A 24,253-nucleotide genomic window follows, 5' to 3' on the forward strand; every position below is an offset into this window, starting at 1 on the left:
AATGAAGACAGGTGAATTTTGAGTTCTTTATAACACAGTAAATTAAATGTTGGTGATGAGGAAGCAAAATTTGATTACTTTTTGTGGGTGAACTTCTGAGTTAGGAAATAGGAGGTGAATTTAATTTACAGAAGAAATACTAAACACTTCACCAGGGCCCATGGATTTATGTAAGTCTCGTTCACTGATGTATTCCCTGACCTCATCCTCTTTCACCAAGGTCTTCCTTGCTCCAGCCTTTCTCCTTGGTCTCTGGGAAAAGAGTTTGGGATTCCTAAGGCTGATCTCACAATTAAATACTGAGGTAAATAAGGCACTCAGTGCCTCAGCCTTCTGAAATGAAGGTGCCCAAGTATTTGACAGCCTTTTTCTGTAGATATTCAGCTTTCACTTAAAAGTAAACATGTTTTCAGGCAAATATCTTTATCTGGAAGGTATCTCTGGTTAGAGATTCTCCTTGAGAGAGGACACAGCAAATGGTGGTCCTGATGGCAAATTCTTTCTTCTTGTAATATAAAAGCACCTGCTCTGCTGTGCATTTGTTTTGGGTATGGGTAACTTTTTGTCTTAATTCCCTCCTGAAGGATTTTGGCCTGTACTGAAGGATGCTCAGGTGTGACACAGCCCAGATTTGGTACATTTCTGACTCTTCTGATTTTTGTTTGTTTTATTATTTCCCAAGTTGAAACTAGCACCATTCTGCCCTTTCAGAACTAAACATACTGAAAAAGAATCAATCTGTTCAGTTACTGGCTTTTTGTTTCCACTATTAGTAAAATGAAGGCAAAATAAGGGTCAATTTTGGCAAAAGAAGTGTAGCTCTAACAATGTGACACTATTGTTCTACCGTGCTGCTTATTTCCTATTAAACACATTTATTCTGTTTTCACCAAGGGCCTATTTCTACTTAACGCTCTCCTATAATCCTATGTAAAATCTCTATGTTTTACAACATTTCTGTAATGTCAAGTGCACAAATATTTGGTTTTTCTGGGACATTTGGCCTCTAAATCAGTCCCTATTTTTTGTCTGTTCATACTGAATGGAGAGTTGCTGACTTACACCTGTGAGGGAGCCTGCTATAAATATGATCAATAGCTGTTTGCATCCTATTATTTTTATTCTAGGCACACTGCTGTGGTCAGGATGTCAGATTCAGTGCAATGTGGCATGTTGTCTAATCAATAGTAATAATGATAATACAGCTTTTTATCCTGATGGCAGCTTCATGGAGGGATTTGGAAACCATTTGTTATCTGAATAGTGATATGAAACCTTAACATTAATGCCAACTATGCTGCATGTTCCCTTCGAGTTTTTAGTGCATCGTGTGTCACCTTCCATTAAGTTTTAGCATGTCATGCAGCTGCACTTTAAAGAGCTTTACTTGTTCCTACGTTGAAAATTTGAGGCAGAAGGATGTATTTCGGCTTCCCTTGCTGCCAGTGCATCGCAGGAAGCATCCAACTTTCCTCGGAGTTGGGGTCTAATTGCTGCTTATTAAAAATAATGAACTATCTTACAAGTTGTACTATTCTGCTGCGGATTTAATTAGTGTTCACCTCCCCCCCCCCCCCCCCCTTCAACTCCTTTGCTAGGCTGACAGAGCTGAGAGGAGGGAAACTGAAGCAATTTGAAACCTTGTTAGAAATTTATGAAGTGCTAAAATGTTTTATTCCCAGAGGCTGGCTTGCCAGCTGTCACTGGTAAGCCATTCGCTGCCTGTGATAGCAGGGGGAGGCAGCAGGCCACAGCCAACATGAGCGTGTACATTGTTTGGCAGATTATACACTCTGTAATTAGCAGGAAGTAGAGTGAAACTAATTATTTTTCTCCTCAATTGGGCCAATGACATTTGAGAGGAGGACGGATGTGGAAGTTGTGGAGAGACCACAGATTCCCTCCTCTCCCCTCTCGCTGTACCGGTGGTGACCCCACTTCCAGCTGTGAAAGGCAAGGAAAGGCACCTGTAGCCGTGCCTTGCTCACAGCTTGTGGCCAGCAGGAGAAAAGCTGTGTATTTGCTCTACAGACCTTTCCTGGTGTCGTGCACTGGGAGCACTGGTCTGTGGGAATGATCCCTTTTACTCTGGAAAAGCTGGGCACGGTTCAGTGCTGTGGGTGTCTCCTCGAGTGATGCCGTGTAGGACAGGACGCAGGTCTCGAGAGAGGAGGTGCTTTTGTGTCCTCTCACTAAACCTGCAAAGGCTCTGAAATGACTGATTTGGCTACAAAGTGCACTGCCAGTAGGTTATATCCAGCAAAGTCTGTTTGTGACAAAGGGACAAGCAGTCCATTAGAATTTTTAGTTTTGATTTCCTGAACTAAAATGAAAATCAGTCTGCTTCCATTTTACAGTTCTCACTTGCAAGCAATGCACCCCTTACCTGCACATATAAGCTGCAGCTTGGAAACCAGATCTTTTTTCTCTCCCCTCTAAGGCTGACCTTTAAAGTTCATTTCTATCTGTGCCTTTCCAAGGGAAGACTTTTACAAGGTCAGTTCAAAGACCTTATTATTTGAGTGGAGTCACTTGAAGTGCAGTGCACGAGAAGCACACTGCTAGAATATGAACCACTAGAAAATGCATTAAGGGCATTTAGAAACACAAAAATAGCTGCTGCTTTCTGTCTTTAACAGCAGATGAGCCTCAGTGTTTTAAAAAACAGTAGCTTTGGCTTTTTATTTTGTTTCTTTCCTACAGCCTGATATAGCTGCTGCTTTGTATTTCAGGTGCTGGGCCTAGATTCTGTTCACCTCCTGGATCATTTGGTCGGTCCTTTAATTAGAGCAAGAAGTGTGTGTTGGGTTTTTATTTTACCCTTTTATTTTAATTTTACCTTTTCTTTTTATTTTTCTGTCCCCCCACCTTCCATCTTGTGTTGCTCCCTTGAGGATTGCACTGATCATATTCTTAGCAGGTCTAATGACAGTTCCTCAGTTCCCTCCCTCAGCAGAGCATTTCTTTGCCTAACTGCTGTTAAAGTTAGTAAAAGCCTAATGTGTGGAGCCTTATTATTTTCTTCCCCTCGTTTGGTTTCAAAGCCCTTTCTCTTCATTATGCCAAACAGGAGTGAGGAAGTTCTATTCAGTGAAGTATTAAGACCAGGAAGAAGTGGGTGTTTATGTGTACTCAGGAAGGGAATTCAACAATAACAAGGCATTTTAGTGTCATCTGTGTATAAATTAAAGTTCATGTTCCATGTAGACAATGCACATCCTATAACAATGATCTATTTGTAAAAAATGGTTGTTTTTTTTTTTTTTAAACAATTGTGCCTTTCTTAAAAGCATTAGGTGTTTCTTCAAAGCAGCAATGCTTTTGTGTGAAAATTGTTAGTTTAGGTTGACTCTGCATTGTAAAATCACAAAGGAATCTGAGCTCAAGTCTTGAATGCATCAAACAGGTAATGCTGCATTTGCATTAGGATGAGATTTACTGCGCCTTCAAAAGCCAGGAACTGAAAGTGTGCTTCAAGACTCTTGAATTCTCCCTCTTTTCCTGCCAGCTCTTTGTGTGCATCCTGGCAAGTCTCGCTCATGGAGTGCTCTTGCCTGGTTTTCAGCTACTGGTGTTTGTGTTCCACTGCTCACAGGGTGCACAAAGGAACCTCGAGCTTTGGCAGTGTGGGCAAGCCCTGTGTGGCGAGTCCTGCTTCAGGCAGGAAAATGCAGTTGTGTGTCACATCATTTCTCAGACATCTTTCAATACCTGAGGATGCCCAGCCTGGGAGACCTCCCTGACCTGCCAGGGGCATCTGTGGTGCCTGGTGCTCCTGGTCATTTGGCTCCTGCCAGCACAGGTGGGATGGAGAGTGATGGCCAAGCAGTGACTGATCTTCCTGCAGCATAGCTGCCCCTGAAGTCAGGCAGTAATTCAGTGCAGGCAGTGCAAAGCAGACTTTAAAACTGTTCTCGTGGTAGCAGAATGGCTCAGTGGTTGCAGATCCTTTTGCATGACCAGAGGTGCATGTCCCTGTCAGAAGGGGCAGTGCCCTCAGTGGAGTTTGCAGCTTCCTTAGTCCTTCCAGTAAAAAATCATATCATTCATACAGTTTTTGCCCATCTGCTTCCATTCCCCTCCTTTACAGCTCCAGATACTTTATGTAGACCTGACAATAAGGTTGCTTCTGAGTAGTTTTTCTTCTTAGATGGTTTGTCTCAGACTACTTCTTGTGAAGGAACTTTCTGGTCTCTACTGCAAACAGTTTTGATGTACAAGCAGGTTTTTATCCCCTTATGGGACTAAAACATGCGTTTGCAATTGCAATAAATACTGTACTTTATTAAAAAAATTCTGTAAACATATGTTTTCCTTAAAAATGAGGTCTACAGCAAACCAACTGAGATAAAGGCTTTTTCATATATTTGTTTATCTCACCTTGTTCTTGTACTTGACACGGTTAATGAATCATCTTACTCTTCTAATGAAAGTTATCATACTTATATATGTAAGTATACTTATGTATACTATACATAAGGTTTTCAGAAAGTCAGAATGTAGTTACTGAATCTGCTGGTTTATTAATATTCTGGAATCCCCACGAGATCTTTTTTTTTTTCATGAGTGTTACCTGTGTTTTGCTAAACCCAAATTTAATCTACAAATAGTACCAATATTATTGTATACTTTAAAACTTTACTCAGATGTCAACCAAATATAGATAATGTAGAGAGCTGTTTCTGCTTGCACAGGTCTCCCTGGGAAATTTGGGCTGCTTTCTTTCTGATCATGTTTAGTTTCTTGCAAATAAGATTTGTTCTCTAAATTTAAAATTTCAGAAGAGACACATGACGTCATCTGAGTATAGGCTGCTGGGAAATACAAAATGGGACTCAGCATCCCCAAAGTAGTTCTAGGACTCATCTGGTATTTTGGGTATTTTTAGGAGAGAGAAACCAATTATGCTTTTAACAGTTAAAAGACTCATCTTGGTGTAGTGCTTGTACTCTGTGTAGCATGATTTGTTTGCCTCTTTTCCCACCAGATCAATCACATTTGTTTATTAGTGAGTGGTATGCACAGAATAAGGATCCCAAGGAATATGGAAGAAAGAAGTTGTTCCCAGTCTTCTTAAGGAGAAGGAACATAGACTTTAAGACTGGTTTAAAATCCTTGTTGAACCTGTTATATCAGCTGAACGATGAAAGCATCAGGTTTCCATATCATAGAATCACAGAATGGTTTGGGTTAAAAGGGAACTTAAAGATCACCCAGTGCCACCCCCTGCCATGGGCAGGGACACCTTCCACTATCCCAGGTTGCTCCTGTCCAACCTGGCATTGGACACTTCCACAGATCCAGGGGCAGCCACAGCTGCTCTGGGCACTGCCAGGGCCTGCCCACCCTCCCAGGGAACAATTTCTTCCTAATATCTAGTCTAAACATACTCTGAGTTTGAAGCCATTTCCCGTTGTCTGTAACTCCAGGCCCTTGTGAAAAGTCTCTCCATCACTCTTGTCAGCTCCTGGCACTGGAAGGGGCTCTAAGGTCTCTCTGGAACCTTCTCCTCTCCAGGCTGAACAATCCCAGCTCTCGCAGCCTTTCCTCCCAGCAGAGCTGCTCCATCCCTCTGCTCATCCTGGTGCCTCCTCTGGCCTCTCTCCAGCAGCTCCACGTCCTCCCTGTGCTGGGCCCAGGGCTGGGGCAGCTCTGCAGGTGGGCTCTCACCTGAGCACAGGGGCACAGGGGCAGAATTCCCCCTTTCCTGCTGCCCACACTGCTTTGGATGCAGCCCAGGTTGGTTTTGGGGCTGCAAGTGCACTTTGCCCGGAGTCCAATTTTTCACCCACCAGCACCCCCAAGTCCTTCCTGGCAGGGCTGCTCTCCATCAGTTCATCCCCAGCCTGGATTGAAACCAGGGCTTGCCCTGGCCCAGGTGCAGCACTTTTCCCTCAGCTTTGTGAACCCTGTGAGCTTCCCATGGCCCCAGTTCCCCAGCTTGCCCAGGTACATGCACTGGGTCTATACAGTGGCATCCATCTCACTGCTGTGGCATTGCTGATACAAATAACGTCAAAACCAGCTCTAATATTTGTGTGCATCTTGTTCAGGATGGGGAGCTGCTGTGCTGGTGAGGGATTGACTAGAAAAACCTAAAAATACCTTGCTACTGTGGTTCTTCTGCAGACTGTTCCTTAGGGTGGCCTTTTGGTTAATTCAAACACAGAACCACTTTATTTCCCCATTTTCAGGGTTGATATTCTGGGAGTCTAAAAAGAACACCTAAGCTCATGAAAACTGAGACAAAGGTCAATTTATGCCCTTCCTCCCCAACGAATCTTTCATGTAATTAAATGTGCAGTATTTGAAGCTTACCCACTTGCTACTCTTTTTTTGTTGTCTTGATTAAACATGACAACAGATCAATGGGAGAGTTAAAACAGGCCATTAAAAATAGGCACAGGCTTAAAGCAAGTATTTGGTTTCACTATAGAATAGTAAAGCAACCCAAAATGTTCAAAGAGTATTTTTAATGGGACAAATCTGGATGTGAATTACGTAAGGGATGGGATGGGATGATTTGGTTGAGTGGCGTATTTTTAAAAATTATTTTATTTTGACACCAGTAACCTTAGAACAACCCAAGAGTGAATTTATCAATCAGCTCATCTTATTGGGTTTTTTTTCAGTTCATGAATGGAAATGGCTCAAGGTGATCATAATAATGGCAGATACCTTTCTTTAAAATCTGGGTGAAGAAAGGGAGAAATTGAAAGAAAAAAAAAAATTCTGGTTTGATCCATGGAATTGCTCTCCTACATCAAGAGCTCTGTATTAGGAAATGCAAGCAGGCCCTAGGGATACCCTGGTATCAGTCTGTGCTCTGAACTCAACTGGTGCTGCTGCACAATCTGATATTTCTACAGATTACATAAGGTGCTTCCTTTGATTAGTGTGTCTTATGTGTCCTATGCCCTTCATATAAACTGTTGGGTGAAATAACAGCTTGGGAGTCAGTATTTTTGTCACTGAGTACTCCTGGCCTTCTATTTTATATACTCTGTTCTCCTCATGCTGCATTTTCAGTGATGTATTGAAATATTAGTAAAGCCACGTTTGGGACTTGATGCCCTGAGAAGTGGTAGATATAGAAACACCTCTATCAAGAAACCTGTGCCAGACAACGCTGTTTGCAAAGTTACTGTCCTCATGGTGGACAAAACTGACTCCTGTAGTTATCCTTTGAACTGGTCATAAAATAAAAGTATTTACAAATACACAGGAAACTTAAAAGCAGATAGAATTTGTCCTTTCTTGCTTCTCCCCTGTCATGATTTGCTGCTTATCAGGTTCATGGGATAAAAGGAACCTTACTCTTCCTTCCTCTGCCTCCCCTTTCCCCCTTTAGTCAGGTCTGTGTGTCACTCACATCTATTTGAGGTTTCCTGTGTATATTTGGCATAGATTTGTGTGAGTGATGGGGTAGCAGCCTTCAACCCTGGCTTTCCAATCTTAACATTGATACTTAACACATGAAGCAAGTTGAAAAGGATAGATATCAAAATCTTTGCCCCACACAGCATGACCTCCTCACATCTCACATCCAGCCCACTGCAGCTGGCTTGGGTTCTGTGTTTGCAGCAGAATCACCTGCTAAAGACTCAAGCAAAGGCTGACGTTTTGGTAACCATTTGGAACTAACATAGAGTTAAAAAAAAAAGTAGTAATATATATGAGACATTTTAATTCCTGTTCATATTCCTATTCTAGCACAAATGTCATTAAATTGTAATAGTGATTACACATAATGACTACTTGATACTTTGATTTTGCTCAAAAGATCCCTTTTATCTCATCATTATTTACACTTTAAACTCTGCTTCAGAATCTACATGGCTGTCAATTTGTATGATGCACATACTTAATTAGCTCTGATTAGGAGCAGAAGTGTGTGTGGGAGAAACTATTTTGCCAAATACAATGATTGTATTAAGCCTTAAATATTATGGTTTAATGTGACTGATGAATGAAAAAGGTGTATTTTCAGCTCGGTAGAGTTGGCTCACGAAGATGAGAGGTGAAAGGTGGATGCTGTGGTTTGGAGCTTCCAGGGAAGGTGCTTTTGCCTTGTTCTGGCACAGGAGGTAGGAGATGCAGCTGGAACATTCTTAGAGGTAGCAGCAAGACAGGAAATAATAGAAAAAAACTTGCTTGAAACAGATTGTTTCAATAAAAGGTTGAATTTTAGGACCTTTCTACCCAGCCTTCTCTGTAGGCTCCTTTAACATCTGCCCAGCCCCAAAAAAACTGAGTTTAAAAAAAAAATAGTGTTGAGAAGAAGGAGTAAGACTTACAGGAGGAAAAGGAAATATTTAAAGGTAAGTTGGGACATGATATAAATCAAAACAGGACAAGCGAACAGATGGTTTCAAACTTAAAGATTGGGGGATTTGACAATTGTGGGGGTGATTGGCAAGATGTCCTCATGTAATTGGTGAGAATTTGTCTTCCAGGGCTGAAATCTTGAAGAACAACTGTGTTAAATCCTGCAGTCTTGGACAAAGGGTGATAAAGTGAAGGTGAAATCACTTTATCACCCTGTTTGAGAATGGGCACCTGGGACAAAGCATTTCAGTCCCTAAGGAGCTGATACTAGAAAATGAATTTAAAATAATTTTTTAAACTTCTAAAAATGCCAGACATCAGAAGTGTTCTTTCCTGTATAGCCCACCTGAATGGTGAGCAGGAGAGCACACAAAGCTATTAGAAGCATCCTTCATTCTGTGTGTTTCCCAACAGTAAATGAAGTTCATAAACCTTAGCAAGTGAAATACTTGTTCACAATGAAGACTACACCAGATTTGGAGAAGTAGGTCCCCTTATGCACAAAACATCTGATGAACTTGAAGCAAAGGAAATATTTAGGGAGGTAAAGCCTCTGCAGAAAGGCCACATGAATTCTCTGCACTCACCTCCTCCTTGATTTTCTGAGCTGGTGATTGCTGTACCTTCTTGCTATTTTATTTTGGGTACTTCATGTCACAGGTTTTTGTTGTCTGAAAGGACTGAGGTAGAGAATTCTAAGTTATCAGGCCTTAAAGAACAAAGTTTTTAGAGCACATAAATAAATGCAATGCACTGGGAAAAGAAATCTGACAGACTTAGAAAAGGAAAGCTGTGCTTGGCAAATTATTACAGTTCTTTGAGGGAATCGAAGCAGGTGGGCAAGGAGAATGTAGTCAGTGTAACAGAACCAGATCTTTAAAACAAGTTCATCAAAATGTCATATCAAGCAGTACGGAAGAAAGATGCCATGGGGTAAGAGAGGTCCTCATGTAGATTAATGATAGGTTAGGAAAGAAATAGGAAACATATAATTGATTTTCCTGCTGGAGAGAAAACACTGTCAGTGATCTGTGCTGGTTCATGGGTTGGTTGACATGAATGAACTGAAGAAGGTCATAAATATTAAAATGGTCTGATGAAACTATTCAAGAGAGCCCAAAATGCACAGAAGTAGAGCTGCAAAGAGTTAGAAAGATCATGCAATAATGGGGAATAAAATGGCAATTGGGGAAGAAACCGAGTGCAGAGCACGGCAAACAGCAAAGGTAATTCTAGTTATTTGTGTGATACTGGGCTTAAAATTAGCTGTCAGCACTAGGAAAGGATTGTGACAGACCTTCCCTAAACATCCTTTATCAGCCACTGTTGGAGCACAGGTGATGGGTACTTGGACATTTGGAATAACACCCTCTTCTACCTTTATACAAAAAAAAGGCTGTGATTTTTTTTTTTTTTTAAAGAAACTGAACACTGAAGAATTCTTTTTCCTTTCACTAAGATTTATGTAGGACATTGTCATCCTTCTCCCAAAAATGGTAACAGAATAAGCGAGTTTGTGCAGTTACTCTTGAGGTTTGATCTCTGTAAAGTGTTCACAAGGCAAACTGGAAAGGAACAGGATTTTTCAGGCTGAGCTGACACCACTGAGGTCAGAGATACCTTCCTTGGCTGCAAGAAGGTGCAAGGACTTTATTTTCGTTGCTCTTCAGTGAAAAAGGGAGATGTTATTTTTTTTTAAACTAATGCAAAACACAGGAAAGGCCCAAGCACAGGTTGTCACTGGTATTTAAGTGTCCAGATTTTAATTAAGTTCAGAGAATGCTGGGTTTTTCTGTTGATCTTTGAGGCTTATGATTGCCCTGATGTGACACGGAAATCCTGATGGGGGGAGCAAAATGGAAACCAGGATTTCCCAAGTAACAGCTCGGCAAGTTGTGTGCTTAATTTTCAGGTAAACAAAGAGGCCCTCAAGGCAAGTTAGTCTTGTATTTTGTTAAGACTCTATAATATGTAAATGTGTGTTATATACTCATTCTGTAGCCATCCTCATCACATTTTCATATGTATTTCTATTCCTCAACTGATTAACATGCTAAACTTGCCATTTCCAAGCTGAATGTTATCTTGGGATCATTCAGAATGTTAAAATACTCTTGGATAACTTATTTTTACACTGGTAGTGTCTCCCCTCCATTTTAGATGTGGTATTAATATTGAGTGACATTGTTGTTTTAATTTATTTGAGATATGTTTAATTTCTTCTTCTTAAAACCTTTCCTCCTCCGGCAAAACCCAGATTCCTGAGATCTTGCCTCCCATTGAAGAAAAAAATTCCACATGGAATGTGTCTATTTTATAATAATATGAATATGTTTTTTCTTTGTATGCTATATTGTGTGAATTATACAATAAACCCATGACAAAGAGAGTACCAGGTTGCAGTTGTTCAAGTAATGATAATTCACTAAGTTGTTTGTTTGGTTTTGTTAAGAAACAAAATTAAATCATCAAGACTTGTTTTGCATCTACCTTTTTTCTCTTTTTTATCCTCTTTTCCCTTCCCCTTCAAGAGATAGGTAAAGTGAAAAATCTTGCTTTTTCAGTATTCTTTTTAATTGAGATTGCAGTAGCTTGTCATAGCTCTAATCTTCTATAAAAATAGCCATGAATGCCAGGGCATTTTCCTTTCTTTTAATTTAGTGCGATGTCAACAAAAATCAGTACATCGTGGGGATCTTGGAAGCAGGTTAGGAAACAATGTGAGCAATAACGAAGTGGTGATGCTGCTTCTCTTCTTCATTATCACAGAATGGAATCACAGAATGGTTTGGGCTGGAAGAGACCTTAAAGATCGTCTCATTCCACCCCCCTGCCATGGCCAGGGACACCTTCCACTGTCCCAGGCTGCTCCAAGCCCCAATGTCCAGCCTGGCCTTGGGCACTGCCAGGGATCCAGGGGCAGCCCCAGCTGCTCTGGGCACCCTGTGCCAGGGCCTGCCCACCCTCCCAGAGAGGAATTTCTTCCCAATATTTAACCTAACCCTGACCTCTTTCAGCTTAAGGCCATTTCTTCTTGTTGTGTCACTGCATGTCCTTATATTCCATGTACACTTGTATTATGTTGTAATATTCTATTCTGTCTTGTTTTGTTCTCGTGTTTGAGCTGCTCTCTGCCTCTGTCAGTCCCGGGTTTATTTTCATGATCAATAGGGGCAAATCACTTTCAGAACCTATCAGCAATTTCATTATTAAAATAGTAGGATAAACAACTTCTCTTTGCTCTCCAGCAGTGCGACTGCTCAGATCCGTTGGTACTGGATGTTTGTGCTGAACAGGAGTAATAGCTATATTTGTGAGTTTTGTGAGTTTCTCCCTCTTTTCTTTCTTTTCTCGTTTTTTATTTTTGGATGTACATTGAGAGCCATCCCCTGAGCAAGACAGGCAGCTGTGCCCTCTTCCCTCCTGCGCTGGTGCTGAGTTTGGAGCATGGGGAAGGGCTGCCCTTGTTCTGCAGTTGGGCTGCTGCTGTGACTCAGCCCCAGCCAGCCCCGTCTGATATGACAGGCAAGCTGTCACAAGGAATTCAGTCACACTGAGAGCTTGTCCCCACGGATGGAAAAATCCAGCATGGTTGCAAAGCAGCTTTAGTGCAGCAAAATGTTTTGAGACATGCTGTGTGTTCTGCAGAGGCTTGAAAAGCCTCACCAGACGAGGAAATCCAAATGCTGGGTGGATGTGCTCTGGGAGGGATTTCTAATCCAGACAAGGGGCTGTTCCACAGAGCCATTTCTAGATCCCACGTGTCCTCTCCCTCAGATTAATGTTCAGGGGGTGTGTATTTTCTTGCCTGTGACTCGGGAATTTTTTCCATTCCTGCATTTTCAGGTACCCTGATCTCTTCCTCTCCTGCAGATTTGTGGAACAAGGACTTGTTCCACAGTCCTTGTTAACTTTGACATGAAAGGGGAAGAATCATGGTGGGAAGAGGGAGACTTCAAACTTACATTTCCAAAATGGAAATGCTCTTATACCCCAATATTATATTAAGTTTGATGCAAAAAATGCATTACACTAATACTAACTTTTGTCCTTGATGTGCTGGCGGTGATGGTGGTGAATTGGGACTGTTAATACTACAGGCTTTGTTCAACATTTCCTAACTAGGAAATACAGTAGAGTTCAGTGCTACTCATCTCTTTAGCAGTTTCTGGAAGAACTCTGTTTTTCAGGAGGTGCTACAGAGGTTGCTCTGATTATTATTCCCATATTGGGCAGGTTTTGCATTTTCCTTTAGCAGGGGCTACATAACATACAAAATTTTGTCACTGCTGGAAATACTGTGACATCAAAGCTTTCACCTAATTCTTCCTGCATTTTCTTTCAACACCAATGCATTTTGCAATGTTTGTGTGATTTCTTGCAGTAAAATCTCATGTTTGTTATGTCGATGGCTGCCAGCATATGTTTCAGATCCTCATGCTTGTCCTTACTGGATGAGCTCACTGATGGTGTCTGGGTAGAAGCTGTGCAGGCTCAGCCAAACCCCAGACCTCCATTCTTACCTTTCCCTTGGGGCAATATTGTTTCCCTCAGTGCATCCAAGAAAAACACTTTTCCCTCCAAGCATGGAGCAGTGGGATGCAATCAGGCATCATCCAGATCTCCCCCTCTGTTTTCCTTTCCCCTTCTCTCCTCTCTTAGTTTTGGAGCAGAGCTTTCTGTGGTGTATGTCCAACCCTGCTCTGGATTTACAGAAACTTTTAAGGGAGTCAATTTTCAGCTGTGACAACAACATTTGCATCCAGGCTGTAGATGCAGGAGCCTACTGAACTTGCCATCATTACTAGTGAGAGCTCCTGAAGGCTTCCTGAGGGCATAAGTGGCATTAGAGAATCATGGAATGGTTTGGATTGGAAGGGATCTTAGAGATTATCCCACCTTCCACTATCCCAGGTTGCTCAGAGCCCCATCCAAACTGGCCTTGGACACTTCCAGGGATGGGGCAGCCACAGCTTCTCTGGGCACCCTATGCCAGGGCCTCAGCACCCTCACAGGAGAGAATTCCTTCCTAACATCCTATCTAAATCTACTTTCTTTCAGTTTGAAGGCATTTAGCTGATTTATCTTTTGCGGGCCACGTTTGTAGATACTCAGGAAAAACAGTGGTGTGGAATATCGGAGCTGAGAGGCTGAGGTTTAAAAATCTCTTGACATTTTGGGTTTTTTTAAATCTTGTTTAGTTTCCTAGCTGGGTGGTTGGCAGGATTGTCTGCTCTTCAGAGAGGCTCACTCTGGCAGTAGGATGCACTCACTCACTCACTCACCACAAGCAGAGCTCACCCACATGAAAACCCAAAGGATAAGATCCTGTCCCAGAAGGTGCCCTGGCTGTTCCCTGCATCCAAATGGAAGATCTTTCAGGCTGTGGCTTACACGAGTGGCAGAGCCTTCATCTGGGATGTGGGAAAGATGGCAGAGAAGTCACCACACTGTGAGACTCAGAATGCAGCTGTCTGCTCAGCTCTGAAACATTCCCTCATGGAATTTTGTGAAGTGTCTTGACACTTAATTATTTCACTGAAAATTTTGATTTATTTTGCTTTCGTTTATGTGTGGAAGAGATGATTTTTTAAAAGTTTGTCTCCTTCCTGGGCAGGTCCAATAAAAAGTATGCTTGGCTTTGCTGTTTATTTGTAAAACTCAGTTGTTGCATTAGGATGTGAAGTTGGTGGCCATCAGGACTCTCTCAGAAGCATTAGGCCAACTGCAGCATTTGAAGATAAGCCCCAAACTGAAACCTCTACGATCTCAGCCCATAAGTCCCTGAAAATAATGGCTCTCTTTATGGAAAAAGTGACAATTTTATAAACCAGTTAAAAGAAAAGCTATACAAAGATGGATTAATTCCATTTTTCAGAACCCTGAGATGCACCCAATTATAGTCCTTTCTCTTGCTCATAAAATATTTTTGAGAGAAAAACAAACATGAGGCTCTTCTCTCACTTCTGTCCCATTGCTTTTGGTGTTCTTGCAGTGTATTCCTTATGATAGGAATGAGTGGAATTGGGTTTTTGGCTACCAGAAGCACAGATGCTTATTTTTTGTTCACAGGTTGACAGTTATCTGGGGTGTTTTGTTTGTTTTTTTTAACCACAAACAGCTTATTCCCTTTAGCTGACAAAAGGCTCCCATCACTCCCATTTGTTGCATTTGCCACTCTGCATTTGTGCACTCCACCAAAACCCACACTTCTCTCCCTGCCTTGTGAGTTCTGCTTCTTTTTATGGTTTCACCTGAGGACCTTTTCTTTTAATTGTGGAAGCCTGCTTTGATTTAATGGAAGTTTCTGTCCTCTGAGAATGATAATGTAACGCTGAGTGCTTTTTATCCATAGTGATTATTATTTGTGGGCAAAACCAACTGCATACTTAATTATCCTCATTAGTGGTTCTGATTTTGAAACTGATTCAAGAGAGTAACCCTTTGGAATAAAAGGTTGAGCACTGGCACGTTGAATCAGAGTAGCAATTTGAAAAAGCATCATTTTTTGTTGGGTTTTTTGGTGGACACATAGCAAATTTATACTGTTTAGCTTTAAAATACTGGCTACCCTTACACAACACACAAAATAGGAAATGTTCTGCATTGTGAGATTTTATACTGTGGGGAGAATTCTGCTCTCCTTTGTTGACTTGACTTAAAACTGTTGTGAGTGGTGGGGCTTAATTGGCGTTTTTGTAATTGTGTTAGTTTAGTATCTTCATCTCTTCGTTAATTATATTTGCAATATCAAATAATTTTGGGCAGTTGATTTAATTTTGTTTTCCACGTTAAAGCTATTTAGATTTTAGCATTCTCTCATAATTCTTCTTTAGGGCTGCTTTCATTTCTGTTCATTTTATTAATTCCTTTTTAGTAAGACTTTTGGAGTCTGGTCAGAGCATCTTTAGCCACTGCTGTTTTCCTGTTCGTGAAGTTACTTATTTTGCCTCCACCTGAAACTTATTCCTCATGTGAATTGTGTTTTACCCTCCTTCTCCTCAAACAGTGAGGAATGTTCAATCCCCATCAATTTAGAGGAGCAAAAGAAATTCCTGTCCAGAGCCAGAATCAAAGTCGTAAAAGTACATTTGCTTTACCCTTGCTCTAATAAAATTGACAATATTTATCAACCTTGTGTGTTAGTCATTAGATAAAACCCCTAGAGGGAGACACGATCACAGATGGATTATTGTAATGCCTCATCACTCTGATCTTTCCACAATAGCTGCAGTAATTTCTCTAGGTCACTTTGCATAGCCTGTTACTGGATAATTGAGTAGTGATAATAACATTCTTGTTTGTAAGTGTCTAATCAGGTTTTGATTCTTTTTAAATAAGGGCTTTTTTTTTGTTTTAGTTCAAGGGGAGATGTATTGGAGGAAAAAACGCCAATTTAGGCTCCTTTTTTTTTTTTTTGATCTCTCTTTTTAAATCTCAGTCATTGTGATGCAGTATAGAATCTTAAAAAAAAAAAAAATCCTAAATAGTGACACAGCTCACAAGAGTTGCACCCTCCCACCCACCCAGACTCTCTTTCCCTGTTCTGCTTTGAGTAATCAGCATATCTGTGATTGCATTTGTAATGTTTCTGCTACTGGTTTGAAAGGCACAGAAATGCATTCAGAAAGGTTTCTTTTATCAGTTCTCTGCATGTGTGTATTTACGCAAAAATGGTTATCTTAGCATACGGTATTGTTTGGATGTCAACAGGGTAATTAACCTGTAGTATGATCCTAGTAATTCATTTCCTGAAATACAATTTATTGTTTAGATGGCTTCAGCCATTTTCCTACAAAAGTTGGTTTGGGGGTTTTTCTTGACTGCTTTTTAGATTAATTCCATCAAATTGCCTTAAAAGATATTTGTCTTTGCAGTGAAAAATCAATATTTTATTTTCCTCTGTTACGGAGGATTTCAGTATTTTTCACTGACCACATGAAAAACGAGGCTTACATTCTCTGTTTTATAATTTTCTCAATTGTTTTGCTATAATTGGGTCTTTTGTTCTCTTTAGGTCTCTACCTCACAGCCATATCTTTTTAATGACTGTGGTGACAACGGTGTTTTCTTGCTTGCTTTTACTCTGATTTGAGGCCAGTGAAAACAGAGCTGTCTGGCTGATAACAGATCGTTCAAGAGATAGGAGATCCTGGGGAGTTCCTTGAGTCTTAACATCCTTCTGACTTCCACCTGTCTTGTTACCTTTTTCTTCCATTTTGCCAAATAATCTCTTTAATAACTCTCTTCCCTGCCCTCTTTTGGGGGTGAAAGGGAACATCTGGTGTGACTCTTGGGAATGATCCTGTGCAGGACCAGGAGTTGGACTTGATGATCCTTGTGGGTCCCTTCCAACTCAGGATATTCTATGATCTTTGTCATTTTTTGCTCTGATTCTGCTATTGCTTTTTACGTACCACCTCCTGCACCAAAACAAAAGAAAATCAACAAAAAAACCCCACCCTGTTTTTGAATTTTCTGTAGCATAGAGATGCATTTAGGAATTGCTGGTGTAAGGACAGGCAAAGGCTGTGATGCTTTTAGGCTCATGCATGAGCCAGACAGGCTGAACTCACAGTACAGGGGTCTATAAATGTAGACAGCAAACATCACCCAGCAGCTAAAAATATTGGGGCACCTGTGCTAAACTTCTCCAAGTAACTGAGATATCCAAGAGAGTTGGAAAGTTGTCCTAATCTCTCTCTGCCTGCAGGAGATGATGGGCTGAGTGAAGTGAGAGATTTGCCCCATCAAAGCAGGGTCTCAGCTGAGCTCAGGCTGTGTTTCTCCTACATTACCTGTGGAGAGGGCTCAAAAAACTGCTCTCCTACCTGTGAAAAATGAGACAACTCTTAAAAAGATTAATTTATTGAAAACAGAAAAATTGAAAAATTACAGAAATTAGAAAAATATAAAAATTTGGGATCCTATGGCTCAGTAGATGGTATGCCCCAGGAGTGCAGGGATTTGAGATCTTTTGGCTGAGACAGCACTAGACCTCAAGTAGAGAAAAAGAACTTGCAGTGCTGGGCTGACTTTTAGCTGGTCTAAAGTCAGGAAAAAAATATTAAAGGCTCCTTAATAGGAGTAGGCTTTTAACACCCAGCACTGGCATCCCCCACAGCCAACCTGCAGAGAGCGAGAGAGGAAAGAGGCCCCGCCTCTCTGCCTCGTTATTTTTATAGTGTCTTTGCTCCGCCCACAGCCTGCCCACAGCCCGCCCCTTCGGTCCAAAGCGATTGGTGCTTTCCCTTTGATGGATCATCTCCGTCCACCAATGGCTCATTGCTGCCAGAGGGGTGGTACTAGTTGAGACAAGAGAGCTAAAATGCCCCCACCAAAACCCAGGTTGCCACGGAGCTTGCCCCCAGGGCAACGGCTATGGGCTAAAAATAGCTGCTGGCTGTTAGAACTGGGGTTTTTTTGGCCTTGGAACCAAATGCAAGTAAAAACACCTAAAAAAAGTATTAAAATACATCCAACACATCTCAAAACACTTGTAAAAGTATACAGTAAACACAGGAAAGGTAACTCTTACGGGGTACCGGTGGTTTGAAGTTTGAAAGCAAGTTGGTAATTTTTAACTGGGAAGGGTGCAACTCTCTTAAATAAACTACTTTGAACAATTGAAAACACTGATAATGGAACTGGATTTTTGTACCTGGGCTGATGGGTTAAATTAATTAATAAAGCACTTAATATGCAAAGACCAAGCACATATAGGGATTTCATGTATGACACTACCCAAGAAATAATGGCTGAGGTCTTCTAGAAAAAGGCTTCTTCCAGAAGGCAGACAGGATATTAATATTTTCTTATTTTTCTTAAACTTCGATTAGAGCTTGATGAGCTGCTAAGAATACACAGGTTCTTCATCCTTAAACTGCTTAAGGAAATGTGGCTCATCCTGTTTTGTGTCTGTGTGCAAAGAATTTTCCAAATGTCGTTTTTTTCTGGAATGTGTTGTCCCATCATGGTACAAAGCAGTCCCAGGTGTCTGCCATTCCAAGTTCAGCACTAGGAGCCTAGACTTTATTAAATACTGTCCTTTCTTTCCTTTCTTTTCCTTTTATTTTTTTTTCTTTTTCACTTCTTATTATATTCCTTGGGTTTGCTTCTATGTTTCTTGTGTACAGGCAGCTGTATTTAAAAGTGAGAAATTATTACATTTTAAGGTGGTACCTAACACAATCCAATAAATCTGAAGGAAATACTTGATTGTTGCCCAGTTCATTAATCACAACATCATGGAGGAGAAAAGGAGAAGGAACATTGATGTCCAAGGCTGTTGTACACCTGAAGTTCCACTGTAACATAGTTCAGGCTGTTTCTATAAACCTGCTGTAGTGCAGGAGTGCAGTCAACTGCTTAATTACATAATTTATCTTTTCTGCTTTGATTTTTTTTTAATCTAAATAATCTCAGTGGTCTCTTGGCTCCAGATTTTCACTTTGATTCATATCTTTTAATTTATCTATATGAATATTTCATTTCCATTTGATTAATCAAATGGATGAGAACTAATTTTTCCCTTAGTTTGAAATTGTTATTCATTTAAGACCAAACTTTCCACTTGCAAAGGCATTACAGGAACAGCATTTAGCCCTTGAAAAGTGCAGGGAAGGTGAATTAAACATAAGTATCAATTAATTGTTCAGAGACATTTTATTAATATTTTTGAGCGTGCTGACTGGTCTCTTGCCCAAAAATATTTCAGTTCTTTCAAGAACTGAAGAGAAAACTGGGGCTTTAATTGCAGAATATGGGAAGAGGGCTTTGAAAGAACATGAGGCCCAAAAAGATAATTTCAAAATCACAGAGGTGTTATTTAAACTTACTAAAAGATGAAAGAGCACATGATGAAAAGGAATTATGTACAGCACCAAGCCTCTGTCTGCATTGTATTCTGGCACCAGGTTGAACAGACACAAAATTTTCTTTTATTCCATGCAAACTCCATGAAAGTTTTCACTTTTGGCATCTTTAGGGTAAAGGTTCTTGCAGGTGAAGCAATCTGAAGGGGAGACAAGGTGGAGGAAGGGAAGACGACAGATGGTTTCATGGTTTGCTTTTGCATTTCTTCTCTCATCTCTGTTGGTGCTGATCCCTCCTTGTCACAGGATCCCACATGGGGCAGGCCCAATCTAGATCCAGTAGTGTAATTTAAATGTAGGATCTTCTTTCTCACCTTAGTGACACCCCCTTCTGCCCAGTAAAAAGGAGCACTGAGAAACAGCAGTTTCAGACTGGTTTGCCTTGTGAAGCCTTGACAAATCCCACCCTCACAAGCAGGAATATCACAAGAGGTATTGGCTAGGTCCTTAAAGAAGACCTTCAAGTGCTCAGCATGCACACATGTAGGAGCTGGAGACCTGGAGGAGTGACCTGCCTGAAGGGAGAAAACATCACCTCTGTAAAAACAAAAAATGACTCAATTCTTAGCTGTGCCAATAGCTACAGATGTTGGAAATGCCAAACCCAGCCTAGGTCTTCATACCTGTGTGTCCATCCTGGTTACATCTGCCCAGCCTGGCTCACAGTGCTCAGTCTCTCTCGCTGAGGGAGATCAGCTCACAGCCCCACTGACCAGCTTGTTGTAAAGAATCAGTTTAGTTGACAAGAGATCTCTCAAGTGCCAACAGAAGTTTTGGATCTGGCTGACATACTCAGCACTTTGCTAAGCACAGCTTGGCAGCATTGTCTCCTCTGAAAATCAGGAGAAATTTCCTCGGCTATAATGCTTTGTCAGTTCCCCTTATCACTTCAAGCAGTTGAGAGTAAGGAATGTTGATTGAACATGCTAAAAATTTATCCACCTCCTGTCTCCCTCCCTCTCTCCTCTATTTTTCCCTCCCAGCTCCCTCTCTTCCCTTTCTTGTATGAGTGAGATCCTGGTATCTATTGAGCCTGAGAATCCAGAAGTGCTTCTTGTCCTTTGATCTGATAAACTGTTGATGTGCTCCTTTAACTACTCAGCCGAGGACACAAATCTCTGCCTTCTTGCCCCGAAGTACTTGCAGGTGTAGATTGTTCGTCATCTTTTCATTCCAGCTGGGGTGCCTGAGTGCTGCTGAGGTGCAGCCTTCCTCTTGTTTCCCTCAAGAATTATTGGTTTAGTAATAAATAACCCCTATTCAGGAGGAATCTTTTCCTTTTCTTCCCTTTCACTGTGAACCGATGTAATCTCTGTCCAGGCCAAGTGCAGTCACTCAGCTGCAAGAGTTTTCAGTTCTGCCTTGGATATTAGTTTCTCTTCTATGATTGCCTTGTTTTTTGTTTTTTTTTCCATTCTTCAGGTATTTATCTTTGCTGTTTTATTTCCATGACTTTCATCTGTTTCCCCTACCACTATCCCTTGCCACTCTTAGTCTGAGTTGCTTCTGCTGTCTCAAAAATACAGTGTTTAGTTGGATCCTTTTCTATCGTTAAGTAACATATAATTAATTACACATCTTCTTTGACTTGTTTCAGTTTCAATTAGGTTTCAATAAATCGCTTGTTCTGTCATTCAGCTAATCCTTTTCTTCCTATGGAATGTTGAAAAGAAATACGTTTTTAATAAGAGCTTCTGAAATCCCATTTTTGTCATTGGATGTCTCCACGTAGCTTACGCTGTGAATTCCACCACAAAAAGCATCTGGGCTCTCAGCATTGTGTATAAGTGTGTGCATTACAGCACTATGATTATTTTCCAGGGATCTTGGTGTGTTTGTGGCTGCCATTAAGATGAATGCGTAGCAGATGCTGGTTTAAAATGAAGCACTATTGTACAGGCTGATGGATGGAAAGTTTGTCAAAAGTAGTGAAAGCTTCTACAGGGGATACAAAGCAGCTGGAAAAATTCATTGTTATGTGCTGCTAGGATGAGTCTCCAGTTCAGCTGTGCTGCATTTGACTGGGAAGTTAGATTCTATGGAAGTGTCAAACAGAGATCCTGATATTCTCTATTTTTATGGCATTTGTAATTTGGTATTTACCTCTTTGTTCTTGGCCAGGAAATCTACTGGTTTTGCTTGAATATCTGCTAAGAAGCATCACAGCATAATAAAAGCTGGCAAATGTGAACTGTGTTTATTACTTCTACGTGAATGTCTTGTTGGCCAATGGAAATTTAAATGCCCTGTTGATTGTTTCATTTGTATTGTAGAGAAAAGCTTGTACAGCAGATGAACAATGCCAAATTGTTGGGGGTTTTTTTCCAGTTCTCTATTATGTTACCAACAATACTGTTCTCTGCTTCAAAGTACAACTATAATTAGAAATGTGATTATGTAAAAGTGGCACCATCTTATTCAGTCCTTCTGAATGAGGATTCAGCTTCTTCCTGTGCTTAGTCTTATTGTGCCTATTTTTGCTTTCCAGATGCCCGAATTCCTCTTGGGATTGCACCAACTAGGTAGAACTTTTTTTGCAAGGGACTTTGTGCTGGCACCTGCCTCATCTAAATGCAGGAGCTCAGCTCCAGTGTTGAAATTTCTCCTTTCAAAATCTCCAAGTGCCTTTCAACCTTCTCTGTGTCGCTCATTTATCTCTGTCTCCTGCATGCCAGACATCTTTCTCAATTGGGGAGGGCCTCTCTTTTTCAATTTCCAGGGATTTCCAGAGCCAGTTTTGCTCTCTTCTTTTTCACTCCTAATGATATTTAGAATGAACATCTTCCCACCCTGTATCTTTGCAAGATACCAAAAGAGAGAAGGAAAAAAGAATCTATTTTGTGCTCCAAACTACCATAAGATGCAGTGGCAGAGGTAGATGAGGCACTTCATGGCTTAACATTGGGATTGCAAGTTCTTTCTGCAGGTTGATAGAATCCATCTTGTGCAAATGAAGGCTACCCTGAAATCTGTCTCATCACTGCTCACTGGGATCTCCTCCACTATGGTCACCTTTTCAAAAACTGACCCCTTACATGCCTTGCTTTAGAAAATCCTGTCAGAATCTACTGCTTTCAAGACATAATGAGACATCCAAGTCTCTGTGTTTGTGTCAAGCACAACTGGGAAGTTTTTTTTTTTTACAAGTGAGCACTATATGCAAATACAAAGCGGATTGGCGGTGTTGGAAGATATCCTACCATTTATTGGAAAACAAAAATCATGTGTTATGCTTATCAGCTCTCCAACAGAGCAGGTCAGGAAGGTACTTTAGAGGAAATGTTGGGGAACCTTTAAACCACCTGGAGTCTTCAATCCCTCCAGTGTGAGCTCAACAGCCCATGGCAGAAGTCTGACTAATACTGACTCTTTCCAGTGATACAGAATCTTCAGTTTAAGGTTGCGAGTGGGCCTGTAGTCACATGGATGACAAAACCAAGATTTTCATAGGCACCTAGGTTTATAGGTCTTTGCTAGAAAGACCTGACCAATGATATAAAGCAGTTATTAAGCTGTATCTGTATTAAGTATAGATATGTATTACTGTTAAGGAGTCATGGGGAATTTTTTCAGTGTTTGCTCAGTTCTTTTTATTACTTTATAAATTATTTTTGCCATGGAAAGACTGTAAAAATAAATTTAGGGATGCTAACAGAAACTGCCTGTGTTCCAGGCAGAAATTTAGTCACTGGAAATTTCATAAAGGCAGATTACTGATAGATCTTTGCAGGCTGTACGAAGAGTGCTGCCTCAGCAAGTGCAGAAGTGAGCGCGTCTGTATCCGTTTACACCGAAAGGGGTTTCTCATTTTACTTTTGGGTGTAAACCACTTACTGTGTTTAACCTGGTGATATTTTCTTTGAAAACAAGAAGCATTTTATTAGAGCTGACATTAGCATCCAGATGCTTTGATTACCTTCCCTGGGCGTCGCGTTTGATTTGGTGGCGGTGTTGAACTGTTTTGCGCGCGGCTGAAATTTCTCAGGTTTTCAAGGTCTGTTCTTTTTTCTTTTTGTCTTGCAGTTTTCAGTGAAGAGCTACACGCCAGTCTCTATTTTGTCAATGCATCTCTGCAAGAGGTAGTGTTTGCTAGCACCACAGGGACACTGGTACCCTGTCCAGCAGCAGGGATCCCCCCGGTGACGCTCAGATGGTACCTAGCGACGGGCGAGGAGATCTACGATGTCCCAGGGATCCGCCACGTCCACCCCAATGGCACTCTCCAAATTTTCCCCTTCCCTCCTTCAAGCTTTAATAACTTAATCCATGATAACACTTACTATTGCACAGCTGAAAATCCTTCAGGGAAAATCAGGAGTCAGGATGTTCACATTAAGGCTGGTGAGTAGAGGCTTTTGTTGGGTCCAGATGGGATTGAGGAGGGAGGGAATGTGGGTGTTTCAAAGAGTAGCAGCGGATATAAATCAAGGGAGATTAGCCAGAAGTGTAACCTCTGAACTCTTAACAGTATTAAGTAATATGGTGAATTTTTCCCTTCTCTCCTCCTCAGTTCGAATTATTTTTGGTGGTGAAAAGCTAGTTTTCCAAAGATCAATTGAGCACAAATGTAAGGAGAAACGAACTGATAATGAAATCAATAATCAGACCAAGCTTGCCCATTAAAGAGCTGTGTGATAAAAAGACAGCTTTTGTACATGGGCTGGAAGAGAAGAGGAATGTCTGGCCTAAAATCACACCTCTCCTCCTTTGCTTGTGGTCACTTGTGATTTGTTGTGAGAGAAATTTGTGTCCCCTGCAATTATTCAGCAGCTCATGTGCGTCCACGGGTAGTGCTTTCTCTTTAAGCTAAAGTATGCAAATGAGCAGAATGGTTTTGCATCTGTTTTCTGTACTGGCTGGGCCAGCCAGTGAGGAATTACAGAGGGATCAAAATCAGGCCTTTTGTTACAACACACAAACACATGATTGCACAGTTTTTGAAGATTTTGGTCTACCCGCTTCAGTTAATTAAGATATTCAAACAAACAAACAAAAAGTAGTCTGGAAGCTGACCTTTGGCAAATGCAAATCCTTGGAAGCTCTTTATTGTT

The 24,253-nt window shown here is 41.0% G+C and overlaps 1 protein-coding gene across 3 annotated transcripts in view; it reads left to right on the forward strand.

The window, feature by feature from the left end:
• DSCAM (DS cell adhesion molecule) overlaps positions 1–24,253 on the forward strand; it is a 434,764-nt gene that overhangs the window by 39,301 nt on the left and 371,210 nt on the right. For all 3 annotated transcript variants that reach the window (XM_048290724.1, XM_048290735.1, XM_048290723.1), the window contains exon 2: positions 23,226–23,543. Coding sequence is in view for 2 of the 3 variants with exons in the window: in XM_048290735.1 (XP_048146692.1) it covers positions 23,226–23,543 (318 nt within the window). In the remaining variant the exon portion in view is untranslated. The remainder of the gene's footprint in view (positions 1–23,225; positions 23,544–24,253) is intronic.

Source organism: Corvus hawaiiensis, chromosome 2 (genome assembly GCF_020740725.1).
Source record: "Corvus hawaiiensis isolate bCorHaw1 chromosome 2, bCorHaw1.pri.cur, whole genome shotgun sequence".
NCBI lineage: Eukaryota > Metazoa > Chordata > Aves > Passeriformes > Corvidae > Corvus > Corvus hawaiiensis.